This window comes from Mytilus galloprovincialis, chromosome 1 (genome assembly GCF_965363235.1).
Source record: "Mytilus galloprovincialis chromosome 1, xbMytGall1.hap1.1, whole genome shotgun sequence".
Taxonomy (NCBI): Eukaryota; Metazoa; Mollusca; class Bivalvia; order Mytilida; family Mytilidae; genus Mytilus; species Mytilus galloprovincialis.
In genome coordinates, this window is record NC_134838.1 from 116,985,566 (window position 1) to 117,003,164 (window position 17,599).

At 30.9% G+C, this 17,599-nt stretch overlaps 1 protein-coding gene across 1 annotated transcript; it reads left to right on the forward strand.

Annotated features, from left to right (window-relative positions):
* Positions 1-40: 40 nt before the first annotated feature.
* On the forward strand, positions 41-13,752 carry LOC143053705 (replication termination factor 2-like). Its single transcript, XM_076226496.1, has 8 exons — positions 41-197; positions 2,893-2,987; positions 3,418-3,508; positions 4,721-4,857; positions 5,545-5,623; positions 5,875-5,988; positions 12,773-12,824; positions 13,009-13,752. Exons 1-8 carry the CDS (start codon positions 129-131, stop codon positions 13,314-13,316), a joined length of 945 nt encoding a protein of 314 aa, XP_076082611.1. The 5' UTR covers positions 41-128; the 3' UTR covers positions 13,317-13,752.
* Positions 13,753-17,599: the final 3,847 nt, after the last annotated feature.

Genomic DNA, 17,599 nt, shown 5'->3' on the forward strand with positions numbered 1-17,599 from the left:
TTCAATATATGGACAATATTTTATTTACCGAAATTCATCCGAAACTAAAAAGGAAATCTGACTGACCTCCCTTATAAATTACTTGCTGCTACATTCTCAAATATTTGGTAATCACATATATAATCGTCATGGGATGCGATGGAGGAACCATTCCTAGAAGAGACGAACTAGTTAGAGTAAAGAAGAAACCGGAACAGGTACGTATATCGAAAATTCAGAAAATGTCGATGTTTACAAAAATTTGTTATTTGTCATGTTTAGATGTTTGTTTACAACTTAAACACTAACAGTGTCAGTGAGTCTCCTCTTGGGGTTTTTGATTATGTGATTACCTGGCCTTTTTAAGTGACTATTTGATTACCAGACCAAATATTTCATGATTTTTTGATAATCTAGGACTTGTTTTAATTATTTGACTTTTGATTAAAAAATAATTAATAATTATGTCATTATGTGATAACATATGACGGGGGATAGGAAGGGTCCTGATCCCGAAATCCCGGGCTTTAAATTACGTAATCCCAGGGTCCCGAATTTAAATAAAGTAAATCCCGAAATCCGAAAAAAAGAATTCCAGGATCCCGAAATCCTGAACTTAAAAACACCCGATCCCGGAGTCCCGATAAAGGTCCTATCCCCCCTCACATATGATATTGGCAAAAGAAATGTAATTACAAATACTTAAAAACCCCTATGAGCGACCTCAAGAATTGAAACGATGTCCTATTGATTTTATATCGCGATCAGATGACCGTAAGCAGGGGCGGATCCAGCCATTTTAAAAGGGGGAGGGGGGGTCCCAACCCAGGATAAAGAGGGGTTTCCAACTATGAATGCTTCATACTCAAATCCAATCTATTAGAAAAATCAAAGTATTACGGAAGAGTGTCCTCCATGCACTTATTATTAGAATAGTTGAATCGAATGATATACACATGGATGAAAATTATATAAACATGTAACTGTTATTTATAGTATAACTAATCGGCGTATTTGAATATCAAAAATAAGACAACGCGTGACCGAACGACGCATGGATTAAACGAGTTTAATCCATAGCAGCACGAGTTTAATCCATAGCGGCGTTCGGTCACAAGTTGTCTTATTTTTGATATTCAAATACGGCGATTAGTTATTCTTTTTATTACATTGGCAAATGGCTTTTTTTTATGAAATTAATGTAGAAAATGTAAGGAACTATATCTTTTTCCTACGCATTGACAATTTGTTTTGATCCGACGTTATCGACGTCTTGACAACGCCTATTGTTGTATGACGTCAGAGAGTGAAATAACCACGTTTATTTCACATGTGAAATTATGGGTTTTTATCTAACTGTGAAATCAATGTAATTCATTGCAACCAATGTAATAAATACAAATATTAATATACCAGCACAAAACATATGAGGCATGGGTTCAGCAGCTCTTTCTTTATAAATATTGATATAATATACATGTATAACAACAAACCAGAGTATATTGAATTGTATCACTACAATATAATAGTTATAACTGTGAGGTTGAAATTATTATTCATCATCCAAACACAAACTTGTCTCAGAAAATAATATATCTCTTTTCATTAACCTCAATTTTAGTGGGTTTTTTTCCAAGACAAGTGCTTGTGACTATCCACAAGAACTAACTTGAAGTCATTGTATGTTCAGTACTTCAGTACTTTGATTAAGTTTTTATCTGTTCAATATAAACACTGAATCACACTCAAATTTTTTGATTGCAGACACAATTTTCAACATTATTTCTACAGGAACAATTTTTTTTTTAAACTTACAATAGACTATATATATATATAGCTAATATTTTACATGCTTTATGATTAAATCAGTGTTTTTTTAAGCAGATTGAAAATATATTTATATCGATTTTGAATTATGACACAACATGTTTCATATGGTTTACTTAGCACATCTCATTTCCATGGAGAATATTTGGCCTTGCCCCTCAGTCATGGTCTAATGACTTTGAAACTTAACTTAGTTTACATGTATTAGTTTTTTATTAGATCAGTTTAAGATGAACTGCTTATGTTAAGTCAACGATATTTGGTATGAAAATTTATTGGCATTTGCAAGTATCATTTCCATGGAGATTATATAGCCCCACCCCCTATTCATGGTTCATTGACTTTGAAACTTTTACATAGTTTTCAAGTTTATGTTTGTATTTAGGTTTGGGAACAACTTATAATAAGTCAATGATATTTGGTATGCAGTTGCATTAGCATTGGTAAATCTCATTTACATGGAGATTGTTTAGCCATGCAACTCAGTCATGGTTCATTGACTTTGAATATTTGCATAACTTGTGTAAGATGTAAAAGTATTGCTATTTTGATTTCAATTGCATAATCAAAATTACAAAAAGGCGAGACATATCTCTGTGATAACAGTTTATTAATATAAATACAGTATTTCTTACAGAAACATCCAAATACTCAAAGCTGATATTTTATCTGATTATTATAGATAGAAGTCAATTCATTTTCTCAACCCATCCCACTAATATTTATCCATGGAATTGTTCAATACTAAAACAACAGAAAAGTCTGAAGTGGGACAGAATTAATTGTCATGAAACTTGTAAAACCTAGCCAATACTATCTTCAGTGCGAAGTGCATAAACACTCTATTAATCATCTATCTTATTCTAAGGAGTACTATCCTGAACTTATTTCACAAATACTAAAAAGCTTTTTTTCACCTGTATTGATAAACATGATAAAGGGGTTTGCATTTTTTTTTTTTCTAAGTCATTTTTGTTGACCAATTGATTATTTTGTATACTATATTACAATATGTTGTTCTTGTTGCACACATTGTGTGCCTGAGTGTATTAGTAATAAACTTTTTAATCTTGTTTTACATTACAGAAAAATAAAGTAGCAGATTTAGCTGCAAAATGGAAACTATGTGCTATAACACAGGAACCCCTTAGAACACCAATTATGGGATGTGAACTTGGAAGGTACATATAAAATACAGAAGAGATCACCAACTGAATAGTTTTAAACAAAATGGTTTAAATGGAATGAAGTTCAATGAACTATAAATAAATGAGCAAACCTCTAAAATCTGTTAATACATTGTTTAACCAATGATTTCATAATATTTTGAAATTAATTGATGTTTAAGGACTTTCACATATTTAATCATAGTAAAACTATCTAGTTTTGCTACTTAAAATCATTATCATAAAGTATTAAACTTTTGTCTACCTTTATGAAACAAAGTCTGAACAAAATTAGTGTTTTTTTAAATTTATAGTTATTAATTAAAAAAAAAAATATTTATTGAGTTTACCTACAAATGTATTTCAACAAAGTTAAAAAGATCCTTATTATGATACCTGTTACCCTGATCTTTTTTGCTTCATTTCTTTCAATGTTTATTTCTAGGCTTTATAATAAAGAGTCCATCCTAGAATTCCTGATTGACAAGAGCAAGTTTGAAAATGCATCTGGTTTTGCCCATATTAGAGGACTAAAGGTAGGTACTACATGTGTTAAGAAGTATTCATTCTGTATTTTAAATCAATGTGAAAATTGGCCTAGTTTGCACTTTGTTCATTAATGCATTATAGAATTGAATGAACCAGCTGTGAAGGATATAGTGTCTGCCATCAAGTCACATCCATCAACTGTTTCAAAAATCTTTTCCTCTAAAACCACTGGGCAGTTTACAATTAAAGTGGATTCTATCATTTGACCCAAAAAATTTGAAAATCATGTAAAGAGTTATGGTATTCTTTAAGAATTACGGTTGTTGAGCCTAAATACAATCACAAATGGTTGCGATCACTAGTCTAGATTAAAAAAACATTAAAAAACTACCAATTATTTAAGGTAATTCAATTAAAAAATTTATAACCCCCATTAGAAATTGTGTTTGATGAATTCAACTGCTATCCAACATGACCTATTACCACACTAGAACATACAATGTACCATAAAGAAGGGGTACATGTATGTAATACAGTGTTTAGCTGAGTTCTTTTTCAATCTACTGGGACAAATATACAGGACTAATATAACTAGTAGTAAATAGTTCTGTGTTGATGCTATTTCAGGTTGGAAAACGGGGAAACATTTAATTTTTAAAGTACTAAAGGTGTAATACCACCAAATCATGGCACGTCACATCCAGTTGTATAAGTAGGTCGAAAAAAATATTCCCTTGAATTTGAGAGTTGTAGGTTATTAATCCTACATTTTATTGCAGTAAAAACATTTCTGTGTCATAAACATATGTCTTGAGTATTTCAAAACACCATTATTTTTTATTTGGGATTTCTATAGAAAATTTTGTAATCTTGAGGTTACATGGTGACTAAACCTTGTACACAGATAAAATAAGGGGAGAAATTTGATTGGTTAACTTCCAATGATGGTTATTTTCTTATATGCAATGAAATGTTATGTGAAATTTTTTGTATAGTACTGGACAGGATAAAACTTTACTCATGCTAAGTATTTCTTTATTTGAAACAAAGATAAATTCTGCACATTTTTTTGAAAAGTGCTAATTTAACAAAGACTAATAGGGGAAAATCAATGGTGGTATTACACCTAAACATGAGCATTAGTAGGAATGAAATGACATAAATTATTGAAGAAAAAAATATGTGATACCATAATACAGTAAATCATTTAAATGTGTTTTGTCTCAACTTTTATCAGTATGATCATATTTTACTTGCAGGATGTTAAAGAATTAAAACTTACAGACAATCCAGCCTACCAAAAAGAAACAGCAAAGAAAGGCGATTCATATATAGACACACAAACCTCACCTTATATATGTCCAGTGGTTGGACTGGAGATGAATGGAACATATAAGTAAGTTTAGCAAAAAATGGTATTTAGTAGGTACAAGTATATAATGGAAGAGTTTGTGGCATCAATTGGAAATTCTTTTTTTGCTGGAGAAACAGGTTTTAATTAGATCTTCACATACACATGGAGGGACGTACTAATGAACTGATAGAAAACCCTGTTAAACTATGCTTTTAAAACGGTTTTCCAATTAATAACATCTTCTCTACTATTGTGCACAGTTTCTTACTTTCAATCGTGGCATTTTTGCCTTTGAAATTATTTTGCTGTACATGTAGATGTCAGCTTTTTTTTGATATTTCGTTTTTAATCTTACATGTAATTATTTTTGTGGTTTCCTTAATCATAGACGTTGCCATTGCTGTATTGGGGTTGGTATCCTTTTTGTGCAATTTGCTTACTGTATTGTATTTTTTCATGGTACATGTAGAACTCCTTTCAGTTTTAAAAAAATATATCCTTAGAAGAAGCACAGTGTATGTCGTTTTGATAGCATTGCTTATAAAACTTTTAACGAGATAACTGTTGTAACAGTGTTTCAAGATTGGTTACTATTTTGTTGTGGAAATAACTTTTATTTGGAAGACAAATATTCCTAAATTGTGACTTTCTGAATTGTGTAATTTGTACTCTTTAATCTGTTTATTGGTAAAAAAGATTTTCTTGAATTACTTTTTTTCATATTTCCAGATTTTGTTTTGTATGGAGTTGCGGATGTGTAATGTCTGAACGAGCTCTGAAAGAAATCAAATCTGAAATTTGTCACAAGGTATGATATGTTCTTCTTTTCTTTCTTGTCAGCTCTTAAATGTTTATTTAATTCAAAAGAACTAATTTCGAGGTTATACCTCTCACTGTAACTAAATTCTGTTACTCCAAATTTGTTTGTCTGTTTAAAATAGCTTCTGCTTTTAAAAAGGAACTCTCTAGCACCTGTTTTAAAATAAATGATCCCATGTGATTTTGTCATCAGTATTATGAAAACACTTCTTAAATTAAATGATTATATTTGCATTGTAGTGTGGTAAACCCTATTCCACAGATGATATGGTTGTTCTGAATGGTACAGAAACAGATGTTGATGAGTTGAGGACAAACATGGAGAAAAGACGAGAACAAGCCAAGCTTGCTAAGGTATTTGATTTATATAATGGGAATATATATTATATATGTATAAGATACAAAATTTGGTAATAATATTTTTTTATGATAAAGATTGAAACTGGATGATACATATTCTATCATGAAACAAAATTAGAGCAATAATAATTCCTTAAGGTACATACAGGTCTAAATTTATTCATAAATAACTGCTAATGATGGGTCTAGTTTTTTTTCCTGAAACAAATTTGATGCATAAATTTGAATTCACTTGTGTGACTTATCATTTGATGAGAAAAAATTATGAATTATCTTACGTGATAAAAATAATCAAATGGAAGCCATTGAAGACATGATGCACTGTCAAGGATGTACTTAGGTGATGTTTAGGAATTCACCGTTTCAGAATCTAATGCATTCTAGGTCATATTTCCAAAAAGGTACACCAAATGTTGTGATTGGTTAAAAACGTGATAAACAATAGAAATTCAACCAATGACGTAACGATATTTTCATTTTGGTGTACAAACAATGAGATGACCCATAGGCCTTAAGATTCTGAAAAGGTATATTTTGTACAGAAGTTTGAACTCCATTTTTATTCGACCGCAAAAATTAAAAAAAAAATTTTGGTCGTATATTGCAGGGTTCTCACTAAGGCGAGTCCATGAGTCCTGGACTCATCAAAATCTGTCTGGACTCACCATTTTCAAAACTGGTGAGTCCACAGATGCATCAAGATTGAAATATTTTGTACAAACTGAACACAGTTAAACACAAATATCATCATTTTATAGCAAAAGTTTAAAAGTGATCTGAATTTGATTTGATTTCATTGCTCTGTTAGGAAATGGAGACTAAAATATCACTTTATATTGCAATAAAATATTTTGTTCTTGCTGTTGGACTCATCATACCTAAAAAATGAGGAGTCCCTGGACTCGCCTTCAAAAATCCTTAGCGAGAACCCTGATATTGGTATCACGTTGGCATCGTCGGCATCATCGGTGTCGTAGTCAGAAGACATTTGGTTTTCGCACTCTAACTTAAGTAAAAGTAAATAGAAATCTATGAAATTTGAACACAAGGTTTATGACCATAAAAGGAAGATTGAGATAGATTTTGGGTGTTTTGGTCCCAACAGTTTAGGAATTAGGGGCCAAAAAGGGCCCAAATAAGCATTTTCTTAGTTTTCGCACAAAAACTTTAGTATAAGTAAACAGAAATCTATGAAATTTTAACATAAGGTATGACCACAAAAGGAAGGTTTGGAGTTTTAGTCCAAACAGTTTAGGAATTAGGGGCCAAAAACAGGTCCCAATTAAACATTTTTCTTGGTTTTTGCACAATAACTTTAGTATAAGTTAATAGAAATCTATGAAATTTAAACACAAGGTTTATGACCACAAAAGGAAGGTTTGGATTGATTTTGGAAGTTTTAGTCCCAACGAATTAGGGGCCAAAAGGGTCTAAAATTAAACTTTGTTTGACTTCATCAAAAAATGAGTAAGGTATTGAGGTTCTTTGATATGCCAAATCTAACCGTATATTCAGATTCTTAATTTTTGGTCCTGTTTTCAAATTGGTCTACATTAAGGTCAAAAGGGTCCAAAATTAAACTTAGCTTGATTTTAACAAAAATTGAATTCTTGGGGTTCTTTTATATGCTGAATTTAAACATGTACTTAGATTTTTGATTATGGGCCCAGTTTTCAAGTTGGTCCAAATCGGGGTCCAAAATTATTATATTAAGTATTGTGCAATAGCAAGAAATTTTCAATTGCACAGTATTTCGCAATAGCAAGAAATCTTCAATTGCACAGTATTGTGCAATAGCAAGAAATTTTCAATTGCACAGTATTGCGCAATAGCAAGAAATCTTCAATTGCACAGTATTGTCCTGTTTTCAAATTGGTCTACATTAAGGTCCAAAGGGTCAAAAATTAAAATTTGTTTGATTTCAACAAAAAAGGAATATATGGGGTTCTTCAATATGCTGAATCTAACCATGTTTTTAGATTTTTAGTGGAAGAAGACGTCAAGTCTTCTGAAGACTTAAGGGGCTGACCATTGGCATTGAGTCTCCGTATGCCGCATTCATTTCGTGTATTACAATTTCAAAACAACTTAGATTCCTGACACCGATTTTTACACATGATTAGGCATCTGAATCATTTAATTTGTAAATTATGATTGTAAAACAATCACTATCGTAAATATGACCCTTTTATTTATGTAAATTATTAGATTTCATCTCATCCACATGAACGTTATTTGTTTACTTGTAACAGGATGTTTTAACTGTAGATTAGCCTGGAGTCCTGGCTAATCTTGTCAGTATAGCCAGGCGTGTATCAATGTACTGCCTGTCAATGATTGGTTAATACTAATTTTGTCCTCAATGTTTGTTTTACATCTGTATCCAATCAATTCTTGTTTAACATCAATTAGTAAAAATTAGACTGTAATTATTTTTCTTTATGAATTGATGTATAGTGTTAGGCAGCAACCATTTGATTTTCTGGGGGGGGCTATGGTTTTTTTTGGAAAAAAAAGTTTGTTTCCAGGTTTTGGTGAAAAAAATAATTTGTTTTGGACCCTGAGTAAAAAAAATTGTTTGTTTCACCCTCAGCTGCCACTATATGTAATGCTAAAATTGAAAAAAAATAATTGTCTTCGATTTGTCGCTAAAAAAATAGATTGTTCTTCGCCGAAGGCGAAAAAAAAAGTTTGCACAGAAAAAAAAACCATAGCCCCCCCCAGAAAATCAAATGGTTGCTGCCTTATCATATCTAATTAGTAGTATGATGATAATTAGTAAGCAGAAAAGGGTTAATTCTGATCAGCAATCGCCTGGTGAGAAAGTTAAAAGTTTAAGATTTCACATGTCCAAGGTGTCAATTGGATTCCAATTGTGCTGGTTTACATCAAACATCAAAATTTATGCAAATATTTATTCAGCCTCACTTTAGATTCAGAGTCAACTGGCACTGAATCGATCACATGGTATTTGTTCCCCACCTGGCCCTTACGACGCGCAGCTAGATTGGGCCGGAGCCCAGGCTAACTGTAGATATTTGTATTACGCATGCGTGAATTTGGTATCGGGACAACTCGCCCTGTTTACAAGTTCGCCCTTGAAGTTACGAATTTGCAATCCTGCAGACAAGAAGATTTTGTTTTTATATAAATAAAAAGGATATATAAAGTGTTGTCTTTATTCATGGTTTTCCTTTGTCATGTGAATTAGATGCCCTTCGTAACATACATGTGAACCTCCCGTTTAGGAGAGAAAACTCCCGTGTATGAAATTTTTCAGACGCCATATTTGATCATTTCTTACTACTGTACGGGTGTAATTGACACCTGTGTTAAATTTTACCTGAACATCAAAGAAGATGTATAATTATATGACTTCACTTGACAGCTTGGGTGTCAAACATACTGGTAATCAACGATGTTTACCTCCGGCTAACTGCCGTTGTGTTATCAAAACGATGTGTATTGGGAATATTGAAATACTTTTTTGTTAGGCAGTGTCTGCGCGTACCCGCATGCGGGTACGAATAGTCAAATTGCCATTCTAGGCTGCGCGTACCCACATCCGGTTTTATAATAAAATGCCGTCGGATCGGGAATGAAACGTGAAATATATACGGAATTTGTTGCAATTAGTGAATAAATTGATTAAAACTACTCAGAATTTTTATAAATATACACATATATATAAAGGTAAGTGAACAGTTTTTTCTCAGTTAGTAAATATTCTTAAAATAGAAGAGAGTGATATTAAAACTGTGGTGAAGACATTTCAGACTTATCATGAATTAGAAAAATTTGTACAGAACTATCAGACGTTAAATTTCATACAATTGTATGAAAGAAATTCGAAATCTATAGCAGCCGCAGAGAAAAGAAGAACGGGGAGCACAAAAATTAAAGAAGATTGAAATCTGTGCCAAAACAATCATATTGGATATGTTCCAAAACTTAATTAGTTACATGAATCTTTTATAATTGGTTTAAATTGATACTATTACTTGCTTTTTTAATTTATATAAACTCAAGCTTTAATTTTAGTAGTTTTATATATTTTAAAATTTTAGTTTCTGTTTTACATTTTACTAAAAGATTGTTTTAAAATATCATATTATGGGTATATTTTTAAATTATTAAAATTTTATTCTTTAAATTTTCATTTAAATTTCATAATAGTATTAATTTCTATCATGTTTTTCTTTTACAGGGACTGTACAGTTTCATTTTCCATCATTGTGCATTTAATTTTGCAATGTTTATTATGAATCATTATTTAATAAATACAATCTGAGACTACTATGTGTTATAGTAGTCTCAGATACAATTAGAAAATATTATTTTTCCTACTCTTCACTCGTTCTACACGAAATCCCAATATTATCGATAATTTCCGTATATATTTCACGTTTCATTCCCGATCCGATGGCATTTTAATAGAGTACCGGATGTGGGTACGCGCAGTCTAGAACGGCAATTCGACTATTCGTACCCGCATGCGGGTACGCGCAGACACTGCCTTTTTGTTACTTCCCTTTGTTTTATCCTGTTTTCAGTTATTTTGCTTTTAAAAATGTAAATTGTAAAAAGACTATAAATGATTAATATTTTAATCAAATAATCATAAAAGGATGTTGATTAAATGAATTTAAATGATTTTGGACAAATAAAAAAATTAAAATTTATAAAGTATTTTAGCAATCTAGACCTCCTTTCAAGGATTAAATTGAAGTTTATATCATAATTTTGTTTACAACAGAATGTTGTTTTAATTAATTTACGATGTTGCAAATATACATGTGGAGCTTATTTCTTTCTTATTTGTCTATACATTTACAAATGATAAGGAGATGAAGACATGAACAAAAATATATACAGATAAGATATATAAATATAATGATTCATTTGCTAGCAGTGAACAATCATTTGTCAAAAACAAAACAAAACAAAACAAGAAACAGATTCTTCTTATTATTTTATTTTATTCAAATAGAGAGGCAATAATGGAACTATAAACATTACAATTTGATGGAAATTTGAAGAAAAAACACAATTTCTACATCATTTGGTTACATTTATGACAAAATTTATGTCGATAAAAAAACATGATGTTTTGACCATTCAGTACTTAACCCTTTCCTCCATAATGATGCTTTTTGACGCCACTCCCTTTACTCCATAATGACGCCTTTTGACGCCTGTGTAGTACCTCAGTTGAAACACTTTGACTACAAAGTGTCTGCAGTAGACTCAATAAAATTTGTATCCAATATGAAAAGGAATATCATAGGAATATTCTACTTAAATTTATTTAATGAAATATTTGTTTTTTGCAATGCATTTTAATACTTTAAAGCCTATTTTCAGCATTTTATTGAAAAATTCTATTTTGTGTTCATTTTTTACAGTGGGTTGTGATGATCTTCCAGTTAGGTTACCCTCATTTGGAGTGTTGTTCCCAACCTGTTAAAGGTCCATCTTTGTGCATAATTCAAAATTGGAAATTTCAACAAGCATCTAATATTCTTAATCTGGAAAATAAACCCTGGTCTGCTAGCTTCATGTATATTTTTTCTACCGATTTAATATATAACTAGAATCATGCAAACAGACTTAAGGAAAAGGCATGTAAGTTCATCATACAAATATGACACTTTTTTTAGACAATCCAGATCTTGCAAAATACGTCACTAAAAATTGTAACCTTTAAAATTGTTGTGCAGTAAAAACCCATATGGGAACTTTCAAAAGTTGGCAGGTATGTAACAAGTCTTACTATTTTTATGCTCCATTTATGGGCAATATGTTTTCTAGTCTGTCCGTCCGTCCTGCTTCTGGTTATAAAGTTTATGGTCGAGGTAGTTTTTGATGAAGTTGAAATCCAATCAACTTGAAACTTAGTACACATGTGTTCCTCTTGATATGATCTTCTTAATTACTGCCAAATTAAAGATTTTACCTAATTTTCATAGTCAACTGAACATAGAAAATGATTGTACGGATGGGAAATCCATGTACTTATGACCTTTTCTTGTTTGAAGAAAAAAAATACATTTTAACGATAATGGAACAAAGCAGCCTGGGTAAGTGGGGCTGCTTTTATGGTAATTCAAGTTACCTTTTATTCACCTTCTTCCACTTCAGAGCTATCAGCTCTTTGATTAATATTTGGGCCCGGTTATCAAATTGGTCCACATTGAGGTCTAAAGGGTCTAAAATTGAACATTATTTGATTTCATCAAAAATTGAATTCTTGGGGTTCTATGATATGCTGAATCTTACCATGTATTTAGATTTTGGATATTGGACCATAATAGGTAAATGTCCAATTTAAAATTTTTAAGTTTTTAAGTTTAAGTTCTTAGACTACATTCATTCTGTGTCAGAAACCTATGTTGTGTCAACTATTTAATCACAATCCAAATTCAGAGCTGTATCAAGCTTAAATGTTGTGTCCATACTTGCCCCAATGGTTCATGGTTTGACCTCTGCAGTCGTATAAAGCTGCGCCCTGTGGAGCATCTGGTTTCCCTATGATACAGTGTAAAATAATTTTCCCAATTAAAAGCTATTTTTATTTTCATATAAGTCTTCAATAAATCATAAAAGTTCATTTACCAAAGACTGAAAGGCTGATATAAAGCCAGAAAATTTTCAGTAATATAATCCACTTTATTTTTGGGAAATAGTGAAGGGTAAAACATATGTTTAAGCGTTTTAAATGTTAAAATATTAAGTTTTGTAAGCACATGGTACTTAAGTTAATCTTAATTATTTGTAGAAATCAAAGAAAGCACAGAAACACAAGGCTACCGATGAATCCCAAGCAACAGGTAAAATACTCATAATTTTATATGGAATATTATTGCCAGAAAATAGAAGTAATAATCAACTGTCAAATTTGGCGGTAACAATATTTTTGGCTAAATAAAGCTTTGAAAGAAATACTTAATGTTTATAACAAGCTGTTACTTTTTATTGTCATATTCTATTTTTGGTAATTTTGCTTTATTTCAGAAATAAATGGTGAATCTTCAAGTAAACAACCCAAAGTGGAGACAGCATCTTCAAGTGCATCATCAAGTGGAATACCAAGTACAAATGGAAAATTGACCAATGGAATTTCAGATAAGAAAATTAAATTGCCCAATAAACCATCAGATTCCAAATTTAAGATGGCCAATGGAAAACAAGGAGACAAAGCAGAAAGTATTCAAAAAGACACCACTACAACAGATGTATACAAATCTTTATTTACAACATCAAAAAAAGCAAAGAATCAACAGTCTGCTCACTGGGTTACATTTAATCCTTTTTATAATTAAAGGCCAATTGTATTTCTTTATGATGAAAGTTCTGTGTGGTTATGGTATGGCATGGTTAGGGAGTATAACTATGATATCAGGACTAAGGATGCTTACATTTATTGTAATGTTTTTTTCTTTCTTACAATGCTCTTGAATTTGATTTTGTAAACTTATTGTTAGCAGTGTAGAAGGTAAAACTCACTGTTGTATAAATCTTTATATATTAGCTTGTTATTCCATTATCAGATTAATTTCATTATAATTAATAATTTACTTGGACTCATTGTAGTTTATAATTTTTTTCTTGTGAGGTGACAAATGTTGATCTAAAATTTCCTACAAATACAAAAAAGTGTTTTAATATTAATAGTGACAATAAGAGTTTTATATTTAGATGACATTGTATTCGTTTTAGTGAAATATGTGAAATTTTTATTGTGATTACCATCCAAATTAAACCAAAAAAGATACAGAATTCTTACACACACAAACCTATTTTATGTTTTAGGTTCACTTTTAATCAATTTCTATGCTAAAATAAATTTATGGTGACTTGAATAACACCGGTATCACTCAGATTACAATTCTACCTTGACAGGTAAGTTTGTATTTAGCCTATAAAATACTTATTTAGCCTTGAGAATTGAAAGGTCAGTTTCCCATTCATCATGTTCATACAATAGAGTTGATAAATTTGGCTTCATGCCATTTACCTTGTCCAAAATTAAGGTCACTTTATTGTTATTGTGATATTGTTAAAGTACAAAAGAACCCTATATTCTGACCAATACTTAAAACTTTGTGCATCTTGATTTAATTGTTAAAAATCTGTTAATGTTGAATTTTAGGGGTTATTTTAGGCCTTTTAATTGCATATTTCTTTACATGGTAGTTTTTTTTCAGATATAAAAAAAACTATCTGCTTGACTGTTATAGAAATAGACTATGCTTGCAGGGTCTTGTTTTTTGTTTACACCAAATCTGACAGATTATTATTAAGTTGCAAAATATTTTAAATGAGAGCTGAAATTTTTTCTATCTTTAAATGTGCATTGAACAATGTTGAAGGTTAAAATAATCATAATGTGAACAAGAATGAAGAAAACATCTTGGTCCCAAAAAAAAACATCATCAACCAGGATATAATATTCCAAATTTTAATTTATTATACTAATATCAGTTGAAATCTCAAGCCACTATTTTGCCTGTTTACAATGTAGGTCATGTCCCAACAGAAAATCAATGAATTTGACAGTACAATGTACTCTTAGCACAAACACATAAGGTCACTGTGAAATGGACATCTAGGGCAAGAAACAGTCAGTTATACAAAACCAGTTTGACAAGATGTCTAGTTTAAAACCAGTTTGACTAGATGTGTCCTATATTTTGACAATGTAAATGACATGAGGACCTGCATGGGTTTTTTAATATCTGTATTCTTTAAATTTTTAGGGCATTTTTCTTTTAATAGCCTTAAAAATAACTCTCATTCTGTAAAGCAAATTCTCATGAAAACGATTTTACTATATAGTCTTTCTGTTACAAGATTATTCAAGGCTGTAACTACCCTTGAGGCAAGTGAGGCAACTGCCTCACTAAAATTTCGACAATGATTATTTTTTTTATACATGTATATAAATATAATAGTCATTCAGTGTTGTTCTGTCTCCATCTATTTCAATAACTTGTCATCATTTCTTTTAAACTTTTCTTCCTGGATATAACTCAGCATCTCAACGGGTGATGTTTCTCGATTACATTAACCTAGTAACGATAATCATCATGGATCTCTGGTTAAAAACAGGCTCTAGCAGAAAAAGGAAAAGCGACACTGAAGGTAAAGAAGGAATAATTCTAGTATATTTTTTTTTGTGAACAGAGTCTGAGTATTGCATATAACTTCATTAGAATAATCCAAAAACGATAAGTAGACTGAACAATCAAGTACTGGGCATCGCAAGGGGGCAGTCCTGTCTGTGTATTCATTTCTCTGTTTCACGAACTTTAATCTTTCTCTTTACAGATAAATAAAATATAAATAATATGAAACATGCATGGATTACTTTTTTATCCATGTTTCTTTAATCTTAAAAATATCCCATATTCCAATTTGACATTATTGAGGAATGGAATTAAGAACCTTTAACACAGGATTTTGTCTTTACTTATTCGGGACTACGGAATTTCGTTTCTTTATATTCAGGGTTTTGGAATCGGACACCCCAACCCCTAACCCCTAAATTTATAGATTCTGGAACTGAAATACCTCCGACTATTTCCAGAAATAATTTGAAATTACGGACCTACATGTATAAACGTCAAAAACTCCATTCCAATTCCCCTGTACCCATATCATATATACTTACTCTATAGATAGAATCATATACATGTATCTTATCTCATTCTATCCCTAGTTTGTCTACTCTTTGTCAGCATAAAAGCGAGTTTAATATTTTGTAAATGCGACTGTATGATGGTGCTTACAGGAAAGCTTAATTCCCTTTTGCAAACACAACTGTTACTACCAATGATGCTACCGAATTGCCGATGGAGAAGGAATTGGAAGAAGACATTAATCATTGTGTTGATGATAATGTGCTACCTTTAGAAACACAGACTGCCCTGAAACGACTGACAACTTGGAAAAGAGCATGCCTGAGTGGCGAGAGATTGTGCGGTTTTGCCATGCTCCATGTTCATCACGATAAGGATATCAGCAGACCAAATTATGATTCTGAAACAATTTGACTGAACCGGCAATAGAAAAATTTGGCAAACTCTACTGAATCGATGTTTGTTCTATGTTCTGGCAACAGACTCAAATTGATATTTGGATGATTATCTTATATATTAATTTAAATAAAGTTGTTAAAAATTTGGTGTTTGTAAAAGTCTTAAAATATGAAAAAATTGTATAAAGTGTCCAAATTCAAAACATTATCAAACTCTCTAAAAATGCCTACAATGCAGGATTTTGCACCATTCATTTCATACCCTCCAAAAACAATTTTCGCCTCGCTTCGCTCGGCTCAATTATTTTGCCTCACTAAAATAAGATGCCTAGTTACGGCCTTGTTATTTATCAATTATGCACATTGATCATTATATTATCGGTATTGTATTACAGTTACCTAAGTTTCCTTTTTATTTTGCACATTTATTCTTTATACTTTTGCACCGCATTATTCTCTATTCTTTATTTTGTTGTTCATTTTCTCTATTCTCTATTTTTTGTTGCTATTACATTTATTCTCTATTCTGTAAACCCCATTCAGACCCTCATAGGTAAACTTCTATTGTATGAATGGGATAAACTGACCTTTCAATTCTCAAGGCTAAATAAGTATTTTATAGGCTAAATACAAACTTACCTGTCAAGGTAGAATTGTAATCTGAGTGATACGGTGTTATTCAAGTCACCATAATGTTAAATTGAATTGACTTCTCATGTGAAATTAAGTTTAGTTTTATTAAAGCCCATATTTATTTTATTTGATGAATAAAGACTTAAGTGTAAAAATTTACACTTAAATTTTGTTTGATATTAGAGTGACGTGGAATTATAAAGCAGTAAATTCAGTCTTTGTATAAAATAAAGGCAGGACATGTTAATATTATTTATCATTTTAAACAGTCACCATTTTGTATAATGTACCTTGAAGAGACATTTTTTTAGTGCATGTATAATTTATTATATGATGCAAGGTAGAGATTTTTTTAATGTGGACATAACATAGTATGAATTTGTTTCATGCGTCAAGTTTCATTTTACTACCAAATAGGAACACATCTTTAACAATATATTGGAAAATATTCTGTCAGTATAATATTAATGAAATGTCACATAATAAATTAAATTTTTTAAACCTGGTCTTTCCAACTTATGTTCACTATGTATAACTGCTATAGTTCAATACATTGAATAATTTAATGCTATTTGTTATGTAACATTTAACAGATTATTTCTTGTACATATTTTTAAATGAAAATAAAGTCAGTTCTGTATTAATTGTTTCTTGATCTCAATCTTTTATCTGGTTGGATCAGTTAATTGATGAAAAAACATGTGTTCTGGTTTCTTTTACCAATTGATTGTTTTTATTATACCTGTTTGAATCAAAATTAGGTCAGATGTTTTAAAGATTTGTATGTTAAACCCCGATCTTATTGTGCCATAGGTATATAAGTGATGGCTTTTTTGCACTCATCTTGTTCATCTGGTAGTCCTATCTATCTGTTTTTACAACAAACACCCTTTCACTAAGTACTACTGAACTAAATAACTTTGTATTTAATTA